Source organism: Carassius carassius, chromosome 8 (assembly GCF_963082965.1).
Source record: "Carassius carassius chromosome 8, fCarCar2.1, whole genome shotgun sequence".
NCBI lineage: Eukaryota > Metazoa > Chordata > Actinopteri > Cypriniformes > Cyprinidae > Carassius > Carassius carassius.
In genome coordinates this window covers 19,207,330-19,233,748 of record NC_081762.1, presented here as the reverse complement: position 1 = coordinate 19,233,748, position 26,419 = coordinate 19,207,330, and the positions used below count along the sequence as shown (strand labels likewise).

Genomic DNA, 26,419 nt, shown 5'->3' with positions numbered 1-26,419 from the left:
ATAGGCATTGGGAGAACATATCGTACACTTTTTCATCTGAAGCTTGCATCCAAAGCATGGGAAGAAACCTAGAGGATGCAGTGTCTCGTTCCCTACTCAGGGAACCATGGTTACATAAGTAACCTGAGACGTTCTCTTTCAAGGAAACTGCGTCCTCTAGGGGGCACTATGGGGAACAGTATACCCATTTCACCACGCTGAGGGGAGTGCAGGCCAGAACAATGGCGAGCACTAAGTACCAACTCTAACATTTCCATGGGAGTTGCCCCTGGGACGTTAGATGGCTGTCCGTGACATTATCCCTTACGGCCAAACGCCTAGGCTACATACCCAACTTACCTGTTAGGGCTTCGGCCCGGGGTAGAGCTCAAAGCTTGGAATCAAGAAAGATTCCTTTAAAGGGATATGGCAAAGAGCTTGGATTTCATACTAAGTCGTGCCTGTCACAAAGGGGCTAACGCTTGCTCTTGTATAAGCTTGGTGAAGGAACTGTCTCAACAGATTTCTAGTAGCAACACCCTGTTTAGATAGGAATCTGAGGATACATAGGTGGAGTGGTGCTCAAGATGAACGGGGCTTTTATTAACTCAAGAAAGGGCAAAAAGCAACCGAGTGAAGCCCTCAACATATAGGATTTTAGAAAGAACGCAGAGCACTAACGTGCAAACTTACCATAGTGTGGATTTCAAAGGGCGCAAAGACTTCACGTGCCCACATACTATAACACTGTCCTAAGGGCTGGCTCTCGTGGCACTCTGAAAGAGCAGCTCATAGATGGAATGGTGCATCCCAAAACAATATGTTTGAGAGTCATCAACTCGATCTATGGTAATAATGCTGGAGCTCTCTCATAGGCAACCCTTTTTGATAAAGTGGAGTGCTGCTAAACTACTATGAGAAATCCCAAATTATGCCCTTCATGTTGAGGGAAGCGATGCTTGAAGTGTATTAATAAAGACACACTGGCTGAGTGGAGCCCAGTAACTCTTACTGTACAGGATTTCAGAAAGAGTCTTGTATGCACACTTACCACTTAACGTGGATTTTAGAAAGTGTGCAAAGTGTTCAACGTTGACACTTATCACCATATGGATTTCAAAAAGTACACAGAGCTTAGCGTGTGAACTTAAAGCTTCTCAAGCATCACAGAGGTGCTGAACCGAACGGGAGAGGCAAGCTCAAATACAACCCTCTAAGGTGAGGGGAGCACTGCCTGAGACAGCATTACACAAGAAGGTTCTTGCAAATGCTACCTATACTTCCCACTAGATGTGTCAGCGAGAGGGGATATCCAGGTGACCAGGAAGACCCTCAGGGCGACCTTGCCAGACATTCAGAAAATTTTTCAGTGCCGTGCCGGGGGCCTGATGATCAAGAATGCTCCCGCAGAAGCCTATGACCTGGCCGCATGATCCAGGAAGCATGAAGCTGGAACCAGGGCTATCATACTGGCTGGTGAAGTATCGACAAGTGAAGTAACACTGCAAGTCGAGCACCCGGTTCTGAATCCAGCCAAGGTGGTGCTCACAGAGGACCTACCTTAGAAAGGACAGAAACTCGCAGGTCCCGGAAAAACACTGCAAAGACATCTCATGGAAGGATTATTCATATAACCATTCAGCACATTAATACATACATATACTGTATATATATATATATATATATATATATATATATATATTAGTGGTGGTCATAGTTAATTTTTTTAAATCTAGATTAATCACACTGTAATCTTGGAATTAGATTAATTAGATTAATCTATATTAAAATGGCTCATTTGAATTCTGCCAAAGACATTCAGAATAAGTGTGCTACCCAAATAAAATAATGACTAAAAGTAAGTCTTTTAGAACGGGTTTCTCAAGCCATGTGGTGCATTAGACCAGGGGCTCATCTCCTGTTTCCAAAATGCATCACAAAGTGCTTGAGAAAGCTGTAAACTAATTCCACATTGCACAAGGTGCAAACAACCTTACGTCTGTTTCACACATACTCCGTCTGCAGTGCGTATGCGTTGCGTATTTTTTTACGCACCCATGTTAATGGATTCCAGCGTTTACGCGGTTGCGATCTGTCAGTGCGTTCCAGGAGCGGTTACGTCTGCAGTGGTGTGTCTGCAGCAGTGCAGCGATCATTCACGTACCGAGTGGCGGACTGCAAACGTGTCCTGTGTGAAAGCACACATACGAAACGCACACGGACTGCATACGCACTGCAGACTTGTCGAGGTTTCCATTGGGAAGCTTCTTAAAAAAACAATTTCCCTGAAGCAAACCCGGCGGCTTCAGCTGCATCCAGCTGCACGTCACGTTTGATGTGGTAATTTCACAGTTGGCATACACACAGGTTCGAAGACTCGTTCTCGCCCCCTACAGTGCAATTCAGTTAGGCATACATCCGCGCTAAAATATCAAGGTGAAAGTCATCATAGCTCGCTTAGTATAGACCCAGCTCTCAACCCAACTTTGAGAATAGATTAACGGCGATATTTTGTTTTTTACCCGATAAGAGTCTCCCGTTAACGCAGCACTTTAACGCCGATAACGGCCCACCACTAATATATATATATATATATATATATATATATATATATATATATATATATATATATCCTTCTGTGCCCATTTCTGATCTTCAGATAGAGAAGGGCCAGGACTCCTGGGTTGTACTGGCTTAGACCTGGACCTTTCTGGAATGAAGGATTTGAAGGCCAATGAACACGCCTTCGCCTCCCTGAACTTCTCAACCACTGTCTTCACAAGGGTATCGAAGTTTAAAAGGCGAGATGTTCAAGAGAGTTCGAAGTTCCTTTGAAAGGGAACTGTGCTGTATCTATTATTCATGACATCCTTTCATTCCTTCCAGGAAAATATATAGAGTTTACTTTGCAAAAATAAATAAATAAATAGAGTAAGTCTGCAAATATATATGAAAATTGACTTTTTCTGTGTCAGTTGTCGATGCGCTTGGATCAAACACTGTACTTTTGCTCTTGTGCCCGGGTCCTCTTTGGTATGTAAATTAATCTTCTGCTGCTTTCTTCATTCAAGCTTTAAGTGGTAATGTGGTGTCTCCATTTGAGGGAGTCTCTGGAATCAATGCAGCCATGTGTTATATTATATATGCATTCACAGCTATACTATTAGCTTCCCTTGGGCCAAAACATAATTTATTATTATTATTTTTAACCTGCATGTAATATCCTTGCTTTGAAATAGCTACATAATTTATCCTTTCTGAATAACTCGGAGTGCCAACCCCCACATACTTCTGTGGTTCACAGATCTAAGCCATGTGAATACTAGACTCCATCTGTCAGGTTTTTCCACATCACCATGGGCTTCTGGGCTTGTGCATCATGGAGTCTGTATTACTGTATCTGTGATGAGGTGAGAAGGATAGTGGCAGGTTGCCTGGCAGTTGGGCTCCTTCTCCTAATGAGAGAAGTCTGCATCATTATCGATTGACCTGGTCACTGGATGTGTGTCTCAGACTCCTAATGGGATGGTGGGGTGGCTTGCTGAGAGAATGCGCCAGCAGCGGGCAAACACTGATTATGTGTGGGCAACAGAGAGTGGAAGTGAGCGAAATTATGTAGATGGGTCAGTGTTTTTAAAAGGTTTTCTCTACAAATCTTGTTTCAGGTAATAAATTACAGGTTCATTAATTAATTAAATAAAAATTTGTAGCATTGCACAATTTGACCTGTGTATGTACGTGCACACACACAGACACACACAGAGACATATACATATAAATAATAATATTATACAACTTTATCACATTGTCATTTCTAAATCACTTCTGATTACTCCATCTATAATGCATGCCATTAGGAGTATTCCAGCATTTCTATTAATGTACAAAAGAAAAGGAGATCTTAATGCACTTTCTGTCTGGGTTTGCTTCACCCTCCTCAGAGAGCAAACACATCAGCACTCCATCATCAATCTATACTGCTAAGTTTTTTATTTAGATTGTCATTAGTCTTGTCTGACTATGAAATTTCATTCCAGCCATTTCAGACAGACGCTCTTACTGGAACAAACACTCCTTCTCCTTGAATTTAACTCATTCCATAATTAATGGTTCTGGTCGTGGAGCAGAGTGTAAAGGGAAGGACATCAATGGTGCATGTGTGGGAGGCTTCTTTAGAGACTGAACTACATACAAGTGCAGCACAGCTGGCCATGAAGAAGCAAATCATGGTAGTGCTTTTTATTGGTCTGCTCCAAAAGTTGAGTTGTTTTAAACAAGCTGTGATTTAGCAGAGGTCTAAGAGTTATTTACCTGCCTTCCCGTGCTGCAACTCCTGCTTGTGTTTCAGCCTCTGTTAATTCCACACGTGGCTTGCTTCAATAGCTCCTTGTTTGCAGAGATGGCAGAAAATAAATCTGCTCAAATTGAGAGATGTAAGGTAAACAAAGTATTTGGTTGAAGGTCAAAGATGTATCTTATAAAATGATCAAAATGATTTATTCAGCATTTTATTCATGTGTTGTAAAAGTGACAGAAATGGTAAGTGGATATGATCCAAGTCGCAATGAAGGCAATGCATAGAACAGAATTCCACACTATAATAATTTCATGCTCATACAATATGAATCTGGCATCTATGCTGGTGTGACTGTGGCCCTTAGGGGATCTCAGCTCCTTTGTTTCAAGCCGTCATAGTTTTTTTTCTCAGCCCCAGCCTGACTGATTCTGAATACAAAAAGAAAACTGCAGATCTGGAGAAAGAGTCTATGATTTGGAGTGGTTTTTTGGAGTTTGTAGTTGGAGCAGGGAGATTTAAGGAGGATGACCTGAATGCCTGGAGGGTTGACAGAGAGATATGTGGCGTGGGCTGGATGGATGCAGGGTTAATTGTTCAGAACCGACAGCCACCGTGAGTGACTGAAGACCACACGACTCGCTCCGACATGCCATGTGAAGCTTTTGAGGCTTGTGACATCCGTGGGGTATTTCAGGAGCCTTCAAGTCAGTCATATCATAGCTGGATCTGAATCCAAACCAACCAGCTCAGACCTGTCATCATTCAGCTGGCTGGGAAAGTCTTGAAACCGAAGGGTGAGACTTATTCTGATTTCTTGCACTGGATCTTTTTACTGGTCCATTATTTGCTCATCCTTTTGAAGCCATATAAACATTTTGTGCAAGAGAACGGTCAAAGTTTGGTAGTTGCTAAAAATCTCCCCAAAGTTCTCAAATCTCATTTACACTTACATTGCAGGTTTTTTACTCTTGCGTTGCAGGTTTGCTTTAAGCAAGTTCTTTTACCACTGAGATGGACGTTTAATTTTAACTCAAATTTAATACAATGGCAGGACAACTTTAAAGATGTCAAGATAGTAAGCAAAAAAACATGTAGCTTGCTAATCATTTTCCAAGTCTAACGGCATGGAAAGGCATGACATAGTTTGGAATGCCAAAACCCGCAAGCAAGTATCAGTAATACACCTTTTACTTTTTTTTAAAAAAGATGGTTGCTAACAAGTGGCTAAATGGGACTACAGAGGAAATTTAAACATAATCATGCCAGACAAGTGAACTCATCTACTCACTTATCTGCTTTCATAGCCTCATGCAACAAAAAATACATAAAGTAGCATCTTGGAGTGACCAATTACAAAGCTGTTCCCATTAGAGGAAGAAGATCAACAATGATCATGCCAAAGGAAGAGGCTATGAAATTTCATTTTAATGATTGATGGTTGAAGGGTGAGTAAAATAATGTCACCTCACTGTACCCAGTTTTTAAAAAAATGATTATTATTGCGTTAGTAGAGTGAACCCTTTGCTTGTTTTTTACAGTGTTAACGGAAGTTATTCTCATATTTGTGCAAAGCATCATGGGGTGTAGGAAAAAAAGTGGATAACTCTCCTGCACAGCAGCTAGCGCTTCACACTCCAATCCAGTAGGTTGCAATAAAGCACCTTTTATTGTTGGTTTGCCAACTTCCATTAACAGCAGAAGGAGCAGGTGAACATCTCTGCTGAATGCCAGGCTGAAGTTTGAAGGATTTCCATTTTTCTAATGTATGTAATTTATAGTTTTTATCATTTCATTTTATAATTTTTATACTAAAAATGCCTCTGGTCGGAACAAGTGAGACAATATATCTATAGTCAGCATATATCTATAAACAACAGAAATGGTAGTGCTGGCAAGGAAACACATGTTGTTCTCTATTTTAAGCAGCACGAAACAGGGCAAGCCTTCAGCACGTTCACTAATGAACAGAGCATCTGTTTACTCAAACACATACAGGTCGAAGGCTCAGTATGCTGAAACAGCACTGAGATGCATTTACAACCTCCTCTGGCTACCTCTGTGCATCAGTTGCTGGGAAAATGAGTTGTCTGCGAATTCATCAGCCTCAACCTGAAGTCCCAAGTTTGGACAGGATATTGCTCACATTAAAGACAGCCAAGATCTGTCAGTGGAAGAGTGGAAGTCTCTTTCTGACATCACCTTGCAGGTGATGGATGTGACAGTGAGTTGGACTCTACTGGAACTCTCCACAGACACTTAACCATATTGATCACGGTGTTTGTTGGGGGTTGTTGCTGTACAGTCAGTGGGGAAGCAGGCCTCAGGAGGTAGTCAATCTCCCTCAGACAAGACAAAGGTGGGGCCAGAAATTTGAGAGCTTTTATTTTGCTTGACAGAAGAGCCAAAGAGGATGATATAGAGACTGGACAGACACCTGCATCGCCATGTTTTAAGATATGATGAACAACTGTGTTGTAAATTGTGTTCTGCTACAAATTTAAAAAATGGATATAATTAGAATATTAAAACGTTTTAAATAAATGCTGATCTTTTAAAATTTGCATTCATCAAAGAAACCTGAAAGAAGAAAACTTTGTCTACATCTACATGAAGATTTATTAAGGATCATGCAATGCTTAAGACTGAAATGGCTGCTGAAAATTGAAATTTGCCATTACAGGGAAAATACCATTTAATAGAAAAAAAACTTTTATATTATTTCGCAATAACACTTTTATTTTATTTAATTTTTTTATATATTTTTGACCAAATAAATAAATGTACAGTTTAAAAAAAAATTCACAAGGATGTGAAAAGTTTAACTTTGTGAAAAACTTGAAAAAAGTAAATCACATACAGTACAAAATCTTCCAGCAGTGAATCTTAGGTTACTAACATGCTAGAAAATTGTTGCCCTGAAATTGTGGCTCATAAATGGAGAGTGGTCTAAAAGAATTCTTCTAAATCTCAGTTGTGAGATGTAGGACACTCTTTTTGTCTTTCCAACAATTTAATCCTTAATCTGTATATAATCTAGAGAACAGTAGAAAAAGAGTCTCAAAGCAGAATAAATGAAACCGCAAAGAAGGTCAGGAAGTGTCATTATTCTAGGGTTAGTCCATCACATGATTGTTGACAGAAAGAGATTCACAGAAAAGTCCATGCACAATCCAACCTAAGACTTCTTTATATTTTATGGATATTTACAAACTGTTTGCCTAGTAAAGGACTGTGCTGTGGATGTGCACTGGATCTATAATACACATAGTACATCCTAAATCTATTGACAAAATCTATTCAGTTTACTTCCGCATGGAGTATGTGTTTTACACAGCCTGCTGTAAACGGGCTGAGAATCAATCACACAGATTCTAGTTGGTATGCATGGAATTCACAAAAATGGGACTTCTGACTCACAAAGCAGAATCAATTTCTCAACAGCCCTGCAACCTTCCCAACTACATATGCATGCCAGAAACAAATAAGAACAATTGCACCTTTTTGTCCATGAAAATACATCACAGCGCATGGCCCCTTTTTCAATAAAGCACTCAAGTGTGGTTAGGCTTGTGCTGGTATTCTTCAAGGTCAACATCGTTCATATTCTGCTCCCTAATAAAGTATTCCTAAAAGTGTGTGTTATTTATTCTCCTGAAAAGATCTTCTCTTTTGGAAACGGGTCTGCTCTGGAAGTGCAAAAGCTGCAGTCTCAGAGCTCAGAAAGGTATGAAAGCTTTGAGACCAGAGAACTTAATCACTGCAATTTCATCTTCAATTTTAGTGAGAGACTTGAGGGACCTTCTCCAGAGACGGAAGCTGTCTTACCGGTGGAATCGCAGAGAAAAGGTACAAGGCCTTTAGTGGCTCATAGAGAATTCACCAGAGCACGACCACTGAAACTTGAGCCTTTGCTCAGCTGCATTGATTTTGCCATTTCTCCTCTTATAAGCAAAATTTCTGTTTTTCACCCAGAATGACAATGCTCAGGTCAAAAAGTATGTTAGCCCAGTAGTGTACAACACTGCAAATTCTCCACAACACAACACAGGACTAATTTAGTTGTGTTTTGGCTTGTTTCCATTGTGTTGTGCTAATATAATTTTTTTTATGCAGTAAAATAGTAATATCGTGAAATATTATTAGAATGATTTGAATATATTTTAATATATAATTTATTCCTGTGATGGCAAATCTCAATTTCCATCCTCATTACTCCAGTCTTCAGTGTCACATGATCCTTCAGAGGTCGTTCTAATATGCTGTATTGCTGCTCAAGAAACATTTATCATCATCAATGCTGTAAACAGTTATGGAAGAAAATAACAAAATATTAAATATACGTAAAATAAAATATTTTTCATAATTATTTAATTATGACAAGTTCAAAAGAACAGAATTTATTTTATTTATTTGCCTTTTCTTTTTATTATTTTAATGCATGGTTGCTGAATAAAAGTATTAATAGAAAAAAACACTGGCTTTAAACTTTTGAAAAAATAGTGTAAATACTTCCTCTGTAAATTATAATATACTACTTATATAATTTATATAACAAACTTTACATTTTCATGATTTTAAAGAAGTGACTTGCCGTGTTTTAATGAATATTTGTTTAAATGATTTCACTTACATTTGATAACATTTTATGAAACCATTTCCTTAATAAATGGCTAGATCTTGGCATGGGTACTTCATAAGGCTTAATTTTTCATTCACGCATTTTTTAATATATGACATTCAAAATTCAGGATGCATCCAGCAGGAATGCATTGGCAGTGCTGCACTGAAGAATGTCCTCGGGCTGTCCCATTAATCTCTATTAAGTGGAGACATGTCAGACAGGACTGTGAGTGTGTGTGGCAAATCGGCAGATAGCTGTGTGTTCACCTGCATCAAGTGTGGACTTCACAGGATCTTCAGGACATTAATGCACCCAGGTTTCTTTGACATACTTCACCATAAATATACATCTTAAGATGTACTTATTTACTAAATGAAATTTGATATAATAAACGGTAATTGTGTATCTTTGTTGTTTTCCATCTATACAATAAAATCTCACAACATATTGTTGACAGTATACTGTATGTGTCTCACAATAGTTGCCGTCAAAAGTTTGGGGTCAGTAAGATTTAATTTTGTATTTTAAAGGAAATTCATACTTTTATTCGGTAATGATGCATTAAACTGATCAAATGTGTCAAAGACTTTTGCAACGACACATTAGATTTCTTCATTTTAAATAAATGCTGTTCTTTTGAACTTTCTATTCTTCAAAGATTCATGAAAAATGGATCATGTTTTCAAAGTTAATAACAATAATAAATGTTTTTTTGAGCAGCATATCAGCCATAGAATGAAAATTCTATGCTGCTGAAAATTCAGCTTTGCCATTACAGAAATACATTTCATTTTAAAATGCATTTAAATAGAAACTGATAATAGAAAATTTGTCATTCCAATAATATACCACAATATTACACTTTGTACACTTTTTACAATATTATTATTTTTGTATTATTTTATTTGACATTATTATATCTTGAATACATTTTTTTTTTAGATTAAATATTATAATGCAATCTAAATTATTGGTAAATCACACAGATGTGTACAATAGAAACTAAAATAATTTGTAATTTAATCAAATTATTTTACTGGCCAGTACAAAGCTGAATTTCTGTAATCGTTTGTCTTGATCTTCTCACGTTCTGTTCTGAGCGTCCCTGTATTTTAATCCACCACATTTGCGCCTGATTCCTATCATATTCTCTAGCAGAAAGAAGGGAGGTGTCTTGCATAAAGCAAACAGATGGGACAACAACTTGACCTATTTCTTCATCTGGAAATCACACAACAGAAAGCAACACAGATAGCGGTGAAAGACGTCAGCAAAGCTATGTATAGAGTCTCCATATAGTGATTGATCCATCCATCCATCCATCCATCTAACCCTAACCCTAATCCAATAATCAACTATTTTTTTCAGTTCACTTAAATAGTCTTGCTGGTATGACAAGTGAATTTTTAGAAGTATTAATATTCCTTGTAGTCTCTCACTTAATATTTATTCATGAAAAACTGCATGTATAATCATTTATACAAATTAGAAAATTAGGTTTAAAATAGTATTAAGTACAGCATGCCATGCAAGGCACACCTGAATATGTGAACCTCTTTAATATAAAAATTGTCAAATGTAGGTGTAAAACATATTTAGATATTGTTGAAATTGATAATGTTAATATATGTTAATACAACCCCCTTGGACACAAGCGTTGCCTAATCTCGCGTGTCTTCAGTCAGAAGTGACTTCAGGTGTGAAGAATATTTTAGCTGTTAAACTGTTGTGAAATTTTGAAGCCGGTCATCAGTTTCATAGCCAAGCAGATTCAACACTAAATGTCTGAAGGGCACTTTTTTTGCCTAATTAGAAATAATGCGCAATAACTTGAAAGAAAAGTTAACTTTATTCACATACAGGGTTATTATAGCTAGGTGGCAGTGTTTATTTTGCTGTAATGTTGTATGTCGATGGCCAAAATATGCATGATAATATGATTTAATTCAATAGAATTGAAGAAGTCCTTATTCACGACTAAATCTTTCAATAACCCAACTGGCCTTATGACACTCGAGGCCACTTTGGTTATGTTTACGTTCTGAATACTAAAGCAATTTTATAAAGCACTCAATAGGATCAGGTGGGCAATTTAACTCGCATATCACCTCAGAGGTGACAGTATATAGGTTATTGTACGCGATAACAGCTCCCTTGTCGGTCTGTCTGTCGCTTGTTTTCGAGAGAACATCGCTCAAGAATGTTTTCTGCCTGTGTCGCGCGCGCACGCACACGCGCGCACGCATACATGCACAGCGCGGCCAGCGCGCGAAAGAAGTGAAGCGCATCCGCCGAGGCAGCAGCATCGGAGTCGCACGGATATCCTCACTCGGATCGCTTTTACATACCAGGGCTAGCCCTAACCTAGGTGCTTTTCACATGGGGACGCAACTCCTCAGCTGCCTGGAATGTATTCGGCTCTTACATTTACATTCGCAATAACGGTCGACTCAAATCAGAGAGCGCGCACCTCTGCGGAACGCACAGGCGGCGGATTGTGATGTGCGCATTCGGTGGTATATTGGAAATGAAAGGAAGAATTGGATCGGACAGAATTTGATAAGGACCCGTAAAAGGGGAAGCAGTTTAGTTTATGACCCCTGCGAGTGGACACCTTTTGGTTTTACGCATCATTTCTGCTCAAGAGATCGAGTGCGCGAGAGCCTGTACTATTGTATATCATGTCATTTCTCTTTGACTGATCGCAGCATCCAAGAGGAACCTAGAGATTGCGATGCCAGGACAGTGAGAAGGTGGGTCTCAGTTGTTCGGTAGCATGGCTCCGTCCCGAAGGGGCTGCAGATGTGACATGATCTTTCTGTCGGGATGCCTACTCCTGTCCGTCTTGGGATTTCATCCTACATTGGCGAAGGTCTGCAACGATTACACAAGGCACGGCCTGGACAACAACTGGTACACGAGAGATGGTGAGAAGTTGCCCATCATGGTCCTGATGCCGATGAATGAATCAGCGCTGATGAGCAGCATCAGTCAAGGCATCGAGCCGGCCGTTCAGCTGGCCATCCAGCACATCCGCGAGTCCAGGCAGTACTCCTTCTCGCTCATCACCAAAATCTACGACACGGAGGTAAATGCGTGCGTTAACGTCTGCGTGCATGTTGCGGGGCTAAACTGCGGGCAGTGTGCGTTCGGCGCGCTCATGTGGAAAACGCGATTTTTCTGGGGTTTGTGAGCTGTCGAGGCGCGATTGTTTCCTATCAGATGTTTGGAGGCAAAATGAACAAGTTTGTGCTAGTGAAATGAACACATGTCGTGCTCATTTGCGTGAACGGGTCGGTATCAATCCTCGTTTTGTCAGTGCTTTGTAGCTGTTTTATTCAGCAATATGAGTTCTACGTCCATTAGAAATTCAGCTTTAATCTGGTACACAGAGATGTTAATTCATGTAAACGAAAAGGTATATGAAACTATATTGGGGTCAGTTTTTAAACCCTGCTAAAAAATAAATAAATAAAAATAAATAAATAATAATAATAATAAAAAAATCCAGCCTAAAATGGTTTACGGGTCTTAGCCGGTTTCAGCTGGTCTCCCAATCTGACCAACTGAAAAGTTCCCAGGAGTAAGTAGACTGGCCTGGAGGGACCAGCTAAGACTAGCAGTGTAGATTATGCTGGTTTAAGGTGTTTTTTTTCTCCCTCCAGCAGGGTAGTGTTGGTTTTCTGTACACCTGAAAATGGCAGTAATTAATATATACCTGTCTTTTTTCTGTATATGACCCAAGGCCTTATAGGATAAATACAAATTTTGATTTCTTCATACTAATTTAAGTCTCAGTGATTCCAAATGGAATGAATTTCTTTAAATTTGATGAAGTTAACATTTTGTTATTCGTTGTCCTTGATGTTGTCATATCGATGTTCAACCTACAGCACAGATCTTTTAGTATGACGTGATAGTTCATAGTTCTTAAGCATTGATAACATATATTGAAATTTTGGCGTAGTTAATGAGAAGCTCTATAAAACTGTGACTAACTTGTTAATTGACTTGCAAAAGTTACAACCTATTAAATAACACTGTAGTGTAGGCAAAGGGTAGGTCCACAGGTAATTCTTTTAATTAAGTGTATATTAAATTTCATGCTCTTGTGGGTTGTTTTAAACAGTAACGACAGAGAAAATGTGAAAATTACTCCTTCATGCACAAAGCACTTTTTGGCCTCTCACCATGTACTATTTGTGGTAGTGTGATAACCTGGGGAGATGAGGAGCTAATCAATCGGTATTTATCACCATATTTTCATACGTGTGACAACAGGGAAATGAGAAAGCGCGGGAAAATGGGTTGCTAGATGTTTGCGTAATTACCAAAGTGTAAATTACCAAGGCGTTAAAATATCTTTGGAAGCTATATCGCTAGATTTAAAACAGATTGTCGATACATGTTCTGCACATGCTTTAAGCTGAATCTTTTGAGATGAGCATGAATATCCATGACCTCTGATGTCCGGTGGTGCCTTGGCAATCTATTGAGCATTGATTGTCATATTGATTTACCAGTGTTTTGTTAAACAAAACCGTTTCTTCTTACAAACACTAATTGTTGCTGTCTCTACTTTTATTCTTATGCATTTTCATTCATGTATCTGACTTTAGACTTTTGAGTAATATACCTCTACACTCTCTGTCACAGTCATAATGAGCTGAATATGTAAATAGTTGCCACTTGGAAGCTAATTTTTACAGCAGCAAGATAAACAGATTTGAAGATGAACAGTCAGACATCTTTAGATCTAACATGTAAAGCAATAAGCAATAATGTATGGCCTCATACATAAAACTCATGCTAACATTTTTAAAATCAGGTACTTGGCATAGAGTTCTTCTGATTGTTTAATTCCAAATAAGTTATTGAAGTTTCAGACTTTATAAGTTTGTATATATATATATATATATATATATATATGAATATGATTACCAATATCACTTATATTAATATAAAGCAAGATTATTAGTTGTAAATAATCATGTATAAACATGAACTGCAGTGTGTGTATATATTTTGAAATAGGTGACCCTGGACCACAAAACCAGTTATAAGAAGCACGGGTATATTTGTAACAAAAGCCAAAAATACATTGTATGGGTCAAAATTATAGAATTTTCTTTTATGCCAAAAATCATTAGGATATTAAGTAAAAATCATGTTCCGCGAATATTTTTTTGTAAATTTCCTACTGTACATTAGTAATATGTATTGCTAAGAACTTTATTTCAGGGCTCGCAAAATTTCTAAATCTCTGGTATTCTTCAGGTTTTGGTAGCCCAACAATTAATTTAACTAGCCAAAATAAAAAAAAAGACATCGGCTGAACTTTACCGTGGACAAATCAGCATGATCATCAAAAACAAGTAGAATATAGAGATGTAACGATTCACTAAATTTACGATGCAATACAATTCACAATACAGATTACACAATACAATTTTCAAAATGAGTTGTTTTCCTTTTATTATTTCTCAGACAAAATGCTGCATATTTCTTTGTGAAATTGAAATGTTGAAAAAAAAACTAACTTGAAATTTTAAAACAAATCCCAAATAAAATAAAAAATTATTATTTATAACTAAAAGATATCTCTTCATATAAACAAATGCTTTGCCTGTGCTCTATATAAAAGCAGAGGCAACCACTGCATTTGAATTACTATCTAAAAAAGATGCTAAATACATGTTATTTGGATTGTATCATTTAAAAATTTGAAGCAAAAACAGAATGGTCTGATTCCAGCTTTGTGAATGAGACACAAATGTCACTCTCAGACAGCAGGTGGCACTTAATGTAACAGCAGGTAGTAAAGTTAACACTTAAAGGGGTCATATGATGCGATTTAAATTTTTTCTTTCTCTGTGGAGTATTACAAGCTCTTGGTGCATGAAGAAGATCTGTAAAGTTGCAAAGACTGAAGTCTCAAATCCAAAGAGATTCTTAATCAAAGTTAAGACTCTGCACACGTAAAACGGCTCGTTCAAACACACCCCCACGTCATTATGTGGAAATATTTCCATAATGCCGCCCAAATGTTCACGCAAGGCGTGGTTTCAGTAACCGCAGTTAGTGTAGAAGCAGCCATGTAAGGGAGATGCTGTGTGTATCTAGGCGAAAGCAAAAGCACTTTATTTGGCCTTCAGAAAGTAGATGCATTTAGGAATCTTTAAGATTACTTACAACAGAACAGCAACGCATTTTATGGACGACCGTTTCGTGAACCTAGAAGAGGAGGTACTTCTGACTTTGCAACGACAATCTGGCACTTCTGAATCAGCCACTGTAAGTATGTTTTGTAAGTATGTTCGTTGTGTGTGTGTGTGTGTGAGAGATAGAGAGAGAGAGAGACTGTCACACAGGAGTCAGCAGTCTTAACCATCCATTGCTTTTGTACTCTAAACACATACAAGCTTCATCACTGTGTCTGTCACGTGACTCTATTCCCCTTTCGGGCTTGAACTGATGGTAAAACTAAGGACATTATTATTTGTCTTTACATTTATTTTGAAAGATGAAGCTCGTGACTATGGAAAGGGCCGTTACTTTTCCAACGAGTGCTTGGAGTGATCGGCCAATCACAATGTACTGGGTCAGTTGGCCATCATAGCAGACTGTGCTTGTTGGAAGGAGGGACTTTGTAGAAAACTTTGACGCGTTTGAGAGAAGCGGGGCATAGAGGACCTAAAATAATGTACAGCATTTGAAAAATAATGTAGTTTTTGAACATTAAAGTATGTCAACATGTTCTGTTAGACCAAATACACTAAATAACGATCTTTAAAAAAGCATTATATGACCTCTTTAGGTTTTCTGGTCCAGGGTCCTATATTTGTTGCTAACACAAAACTGTTGGATTTACAAACATCTCAAATACTGATGAGCTCTTCAGCTCTTCTTTCTCATAAGATGTATGGGGATAATTGGATCTACAGCATTTCTCATCAAACATTTGGCCCCCGCAAGTATTGTCAAACCTGTTTACACACACACAAACTGACTCAATACTCGCAAACAGTAAACAAAGCAAACAGTAGTAGCTGTGCGTATACATGCCAGGATTTAACAGGGCAGATGTAAGTAATCAGTCCCAGAGCAGAGGCTCTTTATCCCTTTATCCCCTCTCAATGCATCCCCAGACAGGCAGAACCCATCCGCTCGCCTGCGCCTGGGTGCTGCCTGCCGTGCCCACAGTGCTTAGTCTTTCACAGATCCACTTGAAAGATTTGGAGAGAAATTAAAGAGAGGAGCCCACATAACATTTGCACTGTGAAGGACCCCCTCAGTATCTTCAGTGGACTGGAGATCATTAGCTGTGCTAAAGGTCACGGTTTGGTCTTAGATGAGACTGAAGGGATGGCCATCATTTTTGTAGTGGTCCACTTTCATCTGCGGCAAATGATATTGTTTGCCTTGAGTAATTTTCATCTGCTAAAATAGTGAGTGAGGCACAAATAGAAATGGAAAAAGCATTGATGTACTTTTATTGTGCAGTTATCTGGAAAAGGCTTCAACGCTTGTCTGTTGTAGTGCTTATTTACCTGCATACTGATATATCTATCGGGTCTGTAGATGCAGTTTCTCATTTATGGAAGTGTTTTTTCTTCTTCTTTGTGGTATATAATTGTTAATTTGGATTCGATACTTTCATATTTAGAGAATTTAATTTGCTTCAAAGTTCAGTCTAAATCGCCATGTTCCTTATTTATCTGTTAGAGGAATGAGAGCCTGTGACTTCAACAAGAGTTTTAGCAAAAGGAAAGAGAAAAAAAAAAGACCCCAGATCAGCCGCTTTATGCTCAGTTTAAAGCTTTGTGACTGTAGATCTGATGTTCTAAATCTTTTAAAAATGTAAATAAAATTGCAGAAAGCTCTTTCCCTTAATGAGGGGGGCTTGACTCCACTGAAGTGATATTCTTGACCTCTTTGAGCCTAGCTCATGCTACCACCCTGGTGTCATGTGTACAGATATCACTGGAGCTTACGCCTCACAGAGGACCAAATGCATTTTGTCAGATTTGCACAGAGTGCAGGGACCCTTGCAGAGCTCTGAGCCCTTGCCATACATTTCTGTTATTCTCAAAAGACCAAAAGCCCCAAGCTTATGTAAAGCATCTTGTCGTGTTGTCACAATGAGTTACGATTTTTATAAAAAGCATTGCCATAATAGCTCACATTAAATTAAACTGTAATGTGTCATAAGATGACAGCATATTGTGTGTTTGAACATCTATACCTTGGTTTTCTCATAAAATAAAATTGGTCAAAGGAAGGAATTGATTGAAATTTGTTTAAATTATGTGTTTAGTAGTAAAATTGATCTTTCAGGCTGCTATGATATTTTACCTCTTGATACTGTAATATTTGCATGGCAAGAATAAATATTTTAGCTGTATTTTCCCATATTTCTATTTGATGGAAACAATTACCCATCACAGTTAATATATTTACACTTACGGGCCACTTTATTAGGTACATTTGTTCAACTGATTGGTAACACAAATTGCTAATCAGCCAATCACATGGCAGCAACTCGATGCATTTAGGCATCTAGATGTGCTGAAGATGACTTCAAAGTGAGCATCAGAATGGGGAAGAAAGGGGATTTCAGTGTTTCCCACAGAATTAGATTCTATTTGCGGTGGTGTGGTGTTTGGGGACCGGGGAAGGGGGGGGGGGGGATTAAGTTAAATATCATAAATATATCATATATTTTTAGTGACAAGTACACATTTCCATTGCCAACACTTAGTGTCAGATACCTTAAAGGGATAGTTCACCATAAAATTAAAATTCTATCATCGTTTACTCACCCTCAAGTTGTTCCAAACCTGTATGAGTTTCTTTGTTCTGCTGAACACAAAGGAAGATATTTGGAAGAATGACAGAATCAAACAGATCTCGTTCCCCATTGACTTCCATAGTAGGAAAAATTATATACTGTGGTAGTCAATGGGGACCGAGATCTGTTTGGTTACAAACATTCTTCCAAATATCTTCCTTTGTGTTCAGCAGAACAAAGAAACTCACACAGGTTTGGAACAACTTGAGGGTGAGTAAACGATGATAGAATTTTCATTTTTGGGTGAACTATCCCTTTAGAGACATTGCTATTGCTACATTGCTATGCCATTGCTACCCTTTCTATGCTATGACTGCTCCACAGACTTCTTGTTGCAAATTTTGCTCACACACACACAAACCTGGACATGGAGATGGACACACACACACACACACACACACACAAACACACACACACACACACACACACAAACACACACACACACACACACACACACACACACACTCAAACTCACAAACTTACTGACACACTCAAACACAGGCTCACACACTCAAACATTCAAAAAGACTCACACACACACTCACACACACAGACTCAGACACACACAGGCTCACACACACACACACACACACACACACACCAAACTGTACCTGGAGGTGGACACACACAGACTCTGACACACACACACACACACACACACACACACAAACCTGGAGATTGAGGTGGACAAAAACCAACACACACCAACCTGAACCTGGAGATAATAATAATATAATGTCTAGTCTGGTGGCTGTGATATATATAAACCTACCAATGTCCGTTGCCATGATTTTTGAAGTGACTGATCGCGAGAGGAAAAAAATTACGTTTTAGTCGCATAATATCGGTTAATGGAAATACCTTCATTTCGCAATAGTTGTTTATCGATATTTAGAAAAAAAAACACAAATGTTTTGCACGAATCTGTAATGGAAACGCGACAGCGCTTAACATAGACTAACTTCTCAGAGTTATGTTGAGCAACAGTGTTCATTACTAACCATTCAACTCCGGATTGATTCTGGAATCTTTGCTGGGGGAATAAGCATTAAGCACCGGCAACAATCCGTCCTCTAACTAACGCATGCTCATGTTTTGATTCAGATCGTGTTCGAAAAGGAGGGGCTAGTCGTGCGTGCCTCCGTTGTCAGTTTGTGAGAGGGAGGGAGCAAGCAGCGCGCAAATAAAATACAATTGTACCCATATTAAATAGTTTAAAAATCAATCCGTGGCGGTCAGCGTTGATATTGTGGCGGGCCGCCACAAATTAATGAATGTATGGGAAACCCTGGATTTAAGTGCCTTTGAATGTAAAATGGTTGTTGGTGCCAGACGGGCCGGTCTGAGTATTTGAGAAACTGCTGATCTACTGGGATTTTCATGCACAACCATTTCAATGGTTTACAGAGAAAGAATGGTCCGAAAAAGAGAAAATATCCAGTGAGTGGCAGTTGTGTGGAAAAAAATGCCTTGTTGATGTCAGAGGTCAGAGAAGAATGGGCAGGCTGGTTAGAGATGATAGAAAGGCAACAGTAACTCAAATAGCCACTCATTACAACCAAGGTATGCAGAATACCATCTCTGAACACACAACACGTTGAACTCCGAAGCAGATGGGCTACAGCAGCGCCGCTCCTGTCAGATAAGAACAGGAAACAGATCCTACAATTCACACAGTCTCACCAAAACTTGACAATAGAATATTGGAAAAACGTTGCCTGTTCTGATGAGTCTCGATTTCTGCTGCGACATTCAGATGGTAGTGTCAAAATTTGGGATTGACAAATCTGCTATTAATATACTGTTCAGTTATTATCATTTTTATTATTTATTTTTAAATTCTTTATTTGTCTTATTTTTTCCACTCCTGACAGACTCTAATTGGATCCAGTTGTGATTTTACGCTGACCATGGACTCATAACAGCTTTTATGAGCTCTGTAGTCCTGTCACCCTGTGCTTTTTGTCACTGTTTGTGTGTAATGAGACTATGTGGACAATCGCTAGATACCTGCAACTGTCTTTTCTGAAATATAGTGGGGAAAATGAGCACTAACAGGTTTAAAGTGTAAAGTAATATTTCTATAGAGGCCTTCATTTATCACACAGTGAGGAAGAATAACAGAGACACGGGAGTCTGAATTCAGTATTTTGTCAAGCCCATGTTGTGATTCAGTCGGTTCAAATAGCTGCCACCCTGTGCTTTTTTGTTCTTCGTGCTGATAAACAGAGGCCTTGCCCTTCACAGAGGTCAGGAGGTCAATGATGAGTCATGTGGGTTGACCTGCTGTATACTTTAATGTATTTTGGCTGATGTATTAGTTTACTAAACTGTTGCTTTTTGTTGTTTAGTTAATAATTTATGTTTGTTGTTGGATTGTGAAACAGGGATCTAATTGCTGACCTTTTAGTGAGTCACACTCATAGCCAGCAGTTATTCTAGTCTTTTTCTGTTCTGCTGCTCATTGACCTAGACGGTCACATCTCAAGGACTGAGGTCACACTACACAGTGTGATGCTGAACAAGTTTTTAAGCACATAGCATAGTATTTGCTGTCAAAGTAGGCAGGTCAGGCAGCCGGGTTCGTTTCAAGCCCATAAACCACTTTTATTTAAAATGTAAAAAGGAACGTTACTATTAAGATGCATCAAGATACTTGCGTGAGTGAACTTGTTCTTCAGTCTCCATGTCCCAGTCAAAAAGCCTCCTTAATGTGATCTAGTCAATGTCTGATGGATAAAAATTTTCTAACTGAATATCCTGTTTCCTTCATAAGAAAGTAAATCGCTCATGAATGCAATTTCATGTTGACTTTACACATATTAGCCTATATAAAATGCAGGACTCTGCTTTGAACAATGTTCTTCAAAAACGTCTCTAGGTTACGAATGTAACCCTAGTTCCTCGAAGGAACGAGACGCTGCGTCAAGCGCTTTGGGGAAACGCCTTTGGCAAGATCAACTCTGAATATTGTGTGCAATCTGTTCAATGGAAGGGCGTGATGTCACGGGCGGGGTGACGTAGCGACCAGGAAGCTATAAAGGCACCTGCCACGCAGCTGACTTCAGCTTCGAGTTGGCAAGCAAGGGGTGCCGGGTGTATGACTCTGCGATGCAGCGTCTCGTTCCTTCGAGGAACTATGGTTACATTCGTAACCTAGAGACGTTCCTCTTCAGGAACTCGAGCTGCGTCAAGCACTTTGGGGAATGATGTGATGTGGAATGAACGCTGCCAGACTACCAATCCCCTGCCTAGTGTGTATCCGAAGAGCACAGCTAAGGCAAGAGGACAGAAGAGCCTGGCGCGGCTCGCATATCGAGGTTGTAAAATCTGGCAAATGTAGAGGCATGGACCATCCCGCAGCTTTGCAGATGTCCAAGAGGGACACACCTGCTAAGTAGGCCTTAGAGGCAGCCATACCCCGAGTAGAGTGAGCCTTGGCTCCCAAAGGAAGGGGAAGACCAGAGGACTCATAGGAGATGTTGATAGCCTCGACTATCCAATGACTAAGGGTCTGCTTAGAGGCAGGAAAACCCTTTTTAGGAGGACCGTAGCAAACAAGCAATTGGTCAGATTTTCTCCACAGGGCAGCTCTGTGGACGTATGCATCCAGCGCTCGAACTGGACACATACAGTTTAGCTTCTCCTAGTCTGGCTTCTGAAAGGGAGGAGGGCAGAAGGCCTGCAGTACTATGGGTTGTGGCGTAACAGAGGGAACTTTAGGAACACAACCCGCTCGAGGGTATAAGAATGCCTTGGCCATACCAGGGGCAAAGTCTAAGTAGGTAGGGGCCACCGAGGGGGCCTGAAGATCTCCAACTCTCTTTAGAGAAGTAATAGCCAGTAACAGGGCAGTCTTAAGGGTCAGATGTCTATCTGAGATATCTTGTATTGGCTCAAATGGAGCTTTACAAAGAGCCTCTAACACCACAACCAAGTCCCACAGGGGAATACAGGACCGTACTGGAGGTCTCAGCCTCAGTGCACTGCGGAGGAACATGTAACTAGGGGGTGTCTACCCATTGACTGACCGTGAAAGGGACGTGGTAAGCAGCTATGGCCGCCACGTACACCTTTAAGGTGGAGTGAGTTAACCCCGCAGAGAGCCTAGCTTGTAGAAACTCCAGAACTGTACCAACTGGGCAGTTAACAGGGTCAAGCTGGTGGTCTCTGCACCATGAGGAGAAGAGTTTCAACCTCAGGGTGTACAGTTTCCTCATAGAGGGAGCTCTGGATTGGAGGGGGGGTCTCAACAACCTCAGTTGAGAGACCGGAAGCTATGAGCTGTGACCCCTCAGGGGCCACACCCACAACTTCCACAACTCCGGGCGAGGGTGAATTATTTTGCCCTGCGCCTGAGAGAGTAGATCTTTCCTGATCGGAATCTCCCATGGAGAGCCGTCAAGGAGAGAGATCAGATCTGCGAGCCATACTGGGCCTGGCCAGAACAGGGCTACTAATAGACGACGGACCCCATCCCAGTGTACTCTCGCCAGAACTCCCGGGAGCAGAGCGATAGGGGGAAAGGCGTACAGACGAAGCCTCAGCCTGGTCTGTACCATAGCATCCAGTCCCAGAGGAGACTGAAACAGAGGGGACGTTGTGATATCTCTTGAGTCTCAAAGAGGTCCAAAAACTCTCCATATCTACTTCACCACCTCGGGGTGAAGCCCCCGGGCCTCGGCCCCTGTCTCAACAGTATGTCTGCTCCCACAGTCAATCTCCCAGGAATATACACTGCTCTGAATGAGAGGAGTTTGTCCTGGGACCACAGAAGGATCTGGTGTGCCAGCTTGTACAAGGGGTGTGAATGCAGATCTCTCTGGTGACTGATATAAGAGATCGCCAATGTGTTGTCGGTGCACACCAACACATGGTGACCTCTCAGGCCTGGGAGGAAATATTTCAATGCTCGATGCACAGCTAGCATCTCTAGACAACTGGTATGCCATGTCAGATGGCGACCGCTCCACAGACCGTGGGCAGGGTGACCACTCATGACCGCACCCCAACCGGTGAGGGACGCGTCTGTCGCTAGCATTACACGGCGACCAAGAGCTCCCACCCCCTGCCCTGATTCAAGAACCAATTTTTCTTCCACATGTCTAAGGCATGAAGGCATCGCCGCGTGACCTTGATAGTTCGTAATGGATTCCCCCTCGGGGAAAATCCCTTGGTCTTGAGCCACCACTGTAGGGGTCTCATGTGCAGGAGGCCAAAAGGTATCACATTGGACACAGCTTCCATAAGCCCTAACAGTCTCTGAAACTGCTTGACAGTGAGTGACTGGCCTTCTCTGACTCTCTTGACTGAGGTAAGGATTGACTCGATCCAAGCAGGAGACATACGTGCCTGACTCGCCGACGCCCTCCGTGTCAATCTCCTCGGAGAAAGAAAGGCAGAGCATCAAACCCCATGCTCGGGGGGAAGAACCGAAGCTCGGGCTTCCGAACCCAGGAATCGGGCAGATCTGATGGGTAAGGTAGGAGATAAGGACGTGCCCGTCTCCATTCCCTCCATCAGATCGATCTGCGAACCCAACGAATACCGGCGCCGCTCCGCCTCGTCGAAAGCGGGACTGGTATCGCGAGGAACGCTGGCGAATGCTCACTTCTCGAAGAGAGCCCTCCGGGATCGGAGCGCACGTGAAATCTTACGGAGCTCGCTTTGATCCCGGGCAGACCACGCACAGACTGTGTGTATCCCCGCCTCTAATGTTTAGCTTTGTTGAGCAGGGAGGAACACACAATCTGAAACGCGGTCTGGATTCACCCTTCAGATGCCTAGTCTTAGCTTTTCTCTTTGACATACTAAAGCTACTTAAAGTAGCTAATAGTGACAAGAGAGAATGACATGCACACACAGAGCGCTTGCTGAAAGACAAGAAGCTGAAGTCAGCTGCGTGGCAGGTGCCTTTATAGCTTCCTGGGCGCTACGTCACCCCGCCTGTGACGTCACGCCCTTCCATTGAACAGATTGCACACAATATTCAGAGTTGATCTTGCCAAAGGCGTTTCCCCAAAGCGCTTGAAGCAGCTGGAGTTCCTGAAGAGGAACTATGTAGTACGTTTAACTAGGTGCTGGGTTTCCAAGCTTTTTTTTACGGTTTCTCTACCTGTAGCATGTTGGCAGGTATTATGGATTATTTTAGAACTGTAATCCTAGAATTATTGATGCTGTTTTTGCTAAATGACATATTTTAGTGATGGAGATTACTTGAGATGTGTTGTTTGACAGATGGTTTATATTTGGTTAGAAAATGAAACTGCTCCCTAATTTTAGTAACGGTAAACATGGACATGCTCATCAGATGGCATTCGTTTCTTTGATTATGCGGCAGGCTAAATTTGCAAAGGTTCCAAAAAGTGCTGGTTTGGCACATCTGGTTATACCATAAATGTAAAACAAACGTCCAGCGATTGTTGCTGCTGAGGACAGTGAGGAAATGAACTGATTGGATGCCAGAAGAGGAGAAATGGGGGTGGGGACGTTTCCAAGCTGATTTCTCTCACTGCCCTCCAAAACGTTGTGGGAAAAATGGACACAGCTTGAGTCTGGCTTCTGGTTGAAACTGAACTGATGAACGTCAGACCTCAACCCTCCCACACAGTTTTTTTTAGTGTGGTTTGTCTAAGGGTGTCTGAATGCATGAGTTTCCTGATAAGGATAAGAAACCTGATAAGTGTGCTTTCCACATTTTCTTTGCATACTATAAACTGTAATGATTGTGTATTTCTGAGATTCAGAGATACATATAGGCACCGATATGTGTGGATTTATGCAAGTAAAAGGAAAGTATGACACACCTGTGTATTCGACTCTCAGTGTATGTTTTTTTTTACTGTAAACAAACTGAAAGTTAATTGAAATGATAGGTTTTGTCTTTAAAGATTGGCCAAATGTCATGTGAGTGCTTTCTTTCTCCAGGGGTAAGCGCTGAGTAATAAGTGTAAAGTTTGCCCTTGTCGGTCCTCCAATTACATTAAATCCTGTGTAATTCCTGGACAGCAAAGAAGGAGCCACTGATGTACAGACAAAATGTGTGTGTGCATAAATGGAGTAAGCAAGCCCATGGGATATGTCTCTCTGGGGATGGATGGATGGTCTGGTCACAGCTGTGCAGTGTGGTGGTCGAAATACAGATGCGGGCATGTACCACTGCTAATCCACTGCTCACACGTTCATCCAGTCACTCTCACACACTCTGTACAAACAAAGTCAGTCCACGGTCATTTTATAGAATTTATATATATATATAATATGACAGTGTGCTGTGCTTCAACTATATAGCGGTTAAATAACCCTCAGAAAAAATAGACTTTCATTTAATTCCCTTTAAAGCACAGCAGAACTCACTGGTTTCAACCTGGGTCCAACCTTATATAGTCTATTATGTCTTACGTGTCTAGGGGTTTAAAGGTAATGTAACAATATTAAGGGTTTACGAAGAGCATTTACCTGAGCCCCTACCACAGCCTAGCAAGAACAACAACAACAGCAGCAGCAGCAGCAGCAAGAGCCCTGTTAAAAGGTTTTATTAACAGCTCAGAGAATGCTGGGGGTATACCTAATTCTCAGGCGTAAGCATGTAATAATTAAGAGGGAAGCAAATACTTCGAACAATGCCAAAATAACAAACAAAAGGGTGTCTTTTCTGGGGGTTAGATTCTTTCTAAACCTGTCAAATGAAAGAAAATCAACAATCTTCTCTGGCTCCTCCCACTTTTTTCCACTTTGGCAGGTAGCTGATTGCCCTTTCCAGCTGCACCTACTTACCGGCTGAAGAAGAAGCAGAATAAGGGGCCTTATTCAAAATAAGGGGCCCTGACTTTTATATATATTAAAGTCAGGGTTATAAATAAAATCTCTTTAATTGATACACTTTCATTATCATGTCCATTATCCACGTTGCATTATATTACTCCAAAGAATTGCAAAGCCTAAATGTTAATCATCCCAGTCACATATCCAGCCATAGTATGTCTTTAGTGGGTTCATCCTTAAATGGACAATCTCATAGGACATTGAGCACAGCGCGCTATGTGGTGGCTGATGGATGGGGGTGGCTTGTAGAGAGAAAGAAGGACAGTCTCTATCTAATGAAGTATTACTGGAAAGCTGTTATCCACAGGCCTCAGACTGCCTACTGGTAGTTTTGTAGTTTGCTCATTTATTAAACCCAAAAACTCCCTTCCCCAAAATGACTCAAGGGCTTCACAATTCTACCCTTTGTACCCAGGTATGGCTGCAGAGGGTAGATGAACTGATTCAGTAACTTGTACTTACAGGGCAAGCTCAGTTGGTAGAGTGACACATGATTTTTATTTGTGCCTTTAAAATTTTGAGATTGAATCATGTGTGGTGATGGCTCACATGCACTCTAAGGGCAACTTGAATCCAAAATTAGGTCCTCTACAGTTTAGGTCCAGTTTAGTGTTTCCTGCACTTCAGTTAGTGGTGCTCCACTGCTGCTGAATCTATAGCAGCACTGCAAGAAAAAAATGGTTTTACTATGCATGTAGTCTGAATTGAATGCAATGTGGTAGAGAATCAGTATAAGATAATGACAAGAAAACAAGCGTAATTTAACTGACTCTTTAGCCGGATCCTCTTTGTGAATCAAAAACATACAGTGTGATCAGCGTAGTATAATTAATCTATTTTGTAGATC

The 26,419-nt window shown here is 40.5% G+C and overlaps 1 protein-coding gene across 1 annotated transcript in view; it reads left to right on the top strand.

Moving 5' to 3' along the window:
• Positions 1–11,020: 11,020 nt before the first annotated feature.
• LOC132145456 (gamma-aminobutyric acid type B receptor subunit 2-like) overlaps positions 11,021–26,419 on the top strand; it is a 236,311-nt gene continuing 220,912 nt past the window's right edge. The window contains exon 1 of the mRNA XM_059556505.1: positions 11,021–11,985. Coding sequence (XP_059412488.1) covers positions 11,674–11,985 — 312 coding nt within the window. The 5' untranslated portion in view covers positions 11,021–11,673. The remainder of the gene's footprint in view (positions 11,986–26,419) is intronic.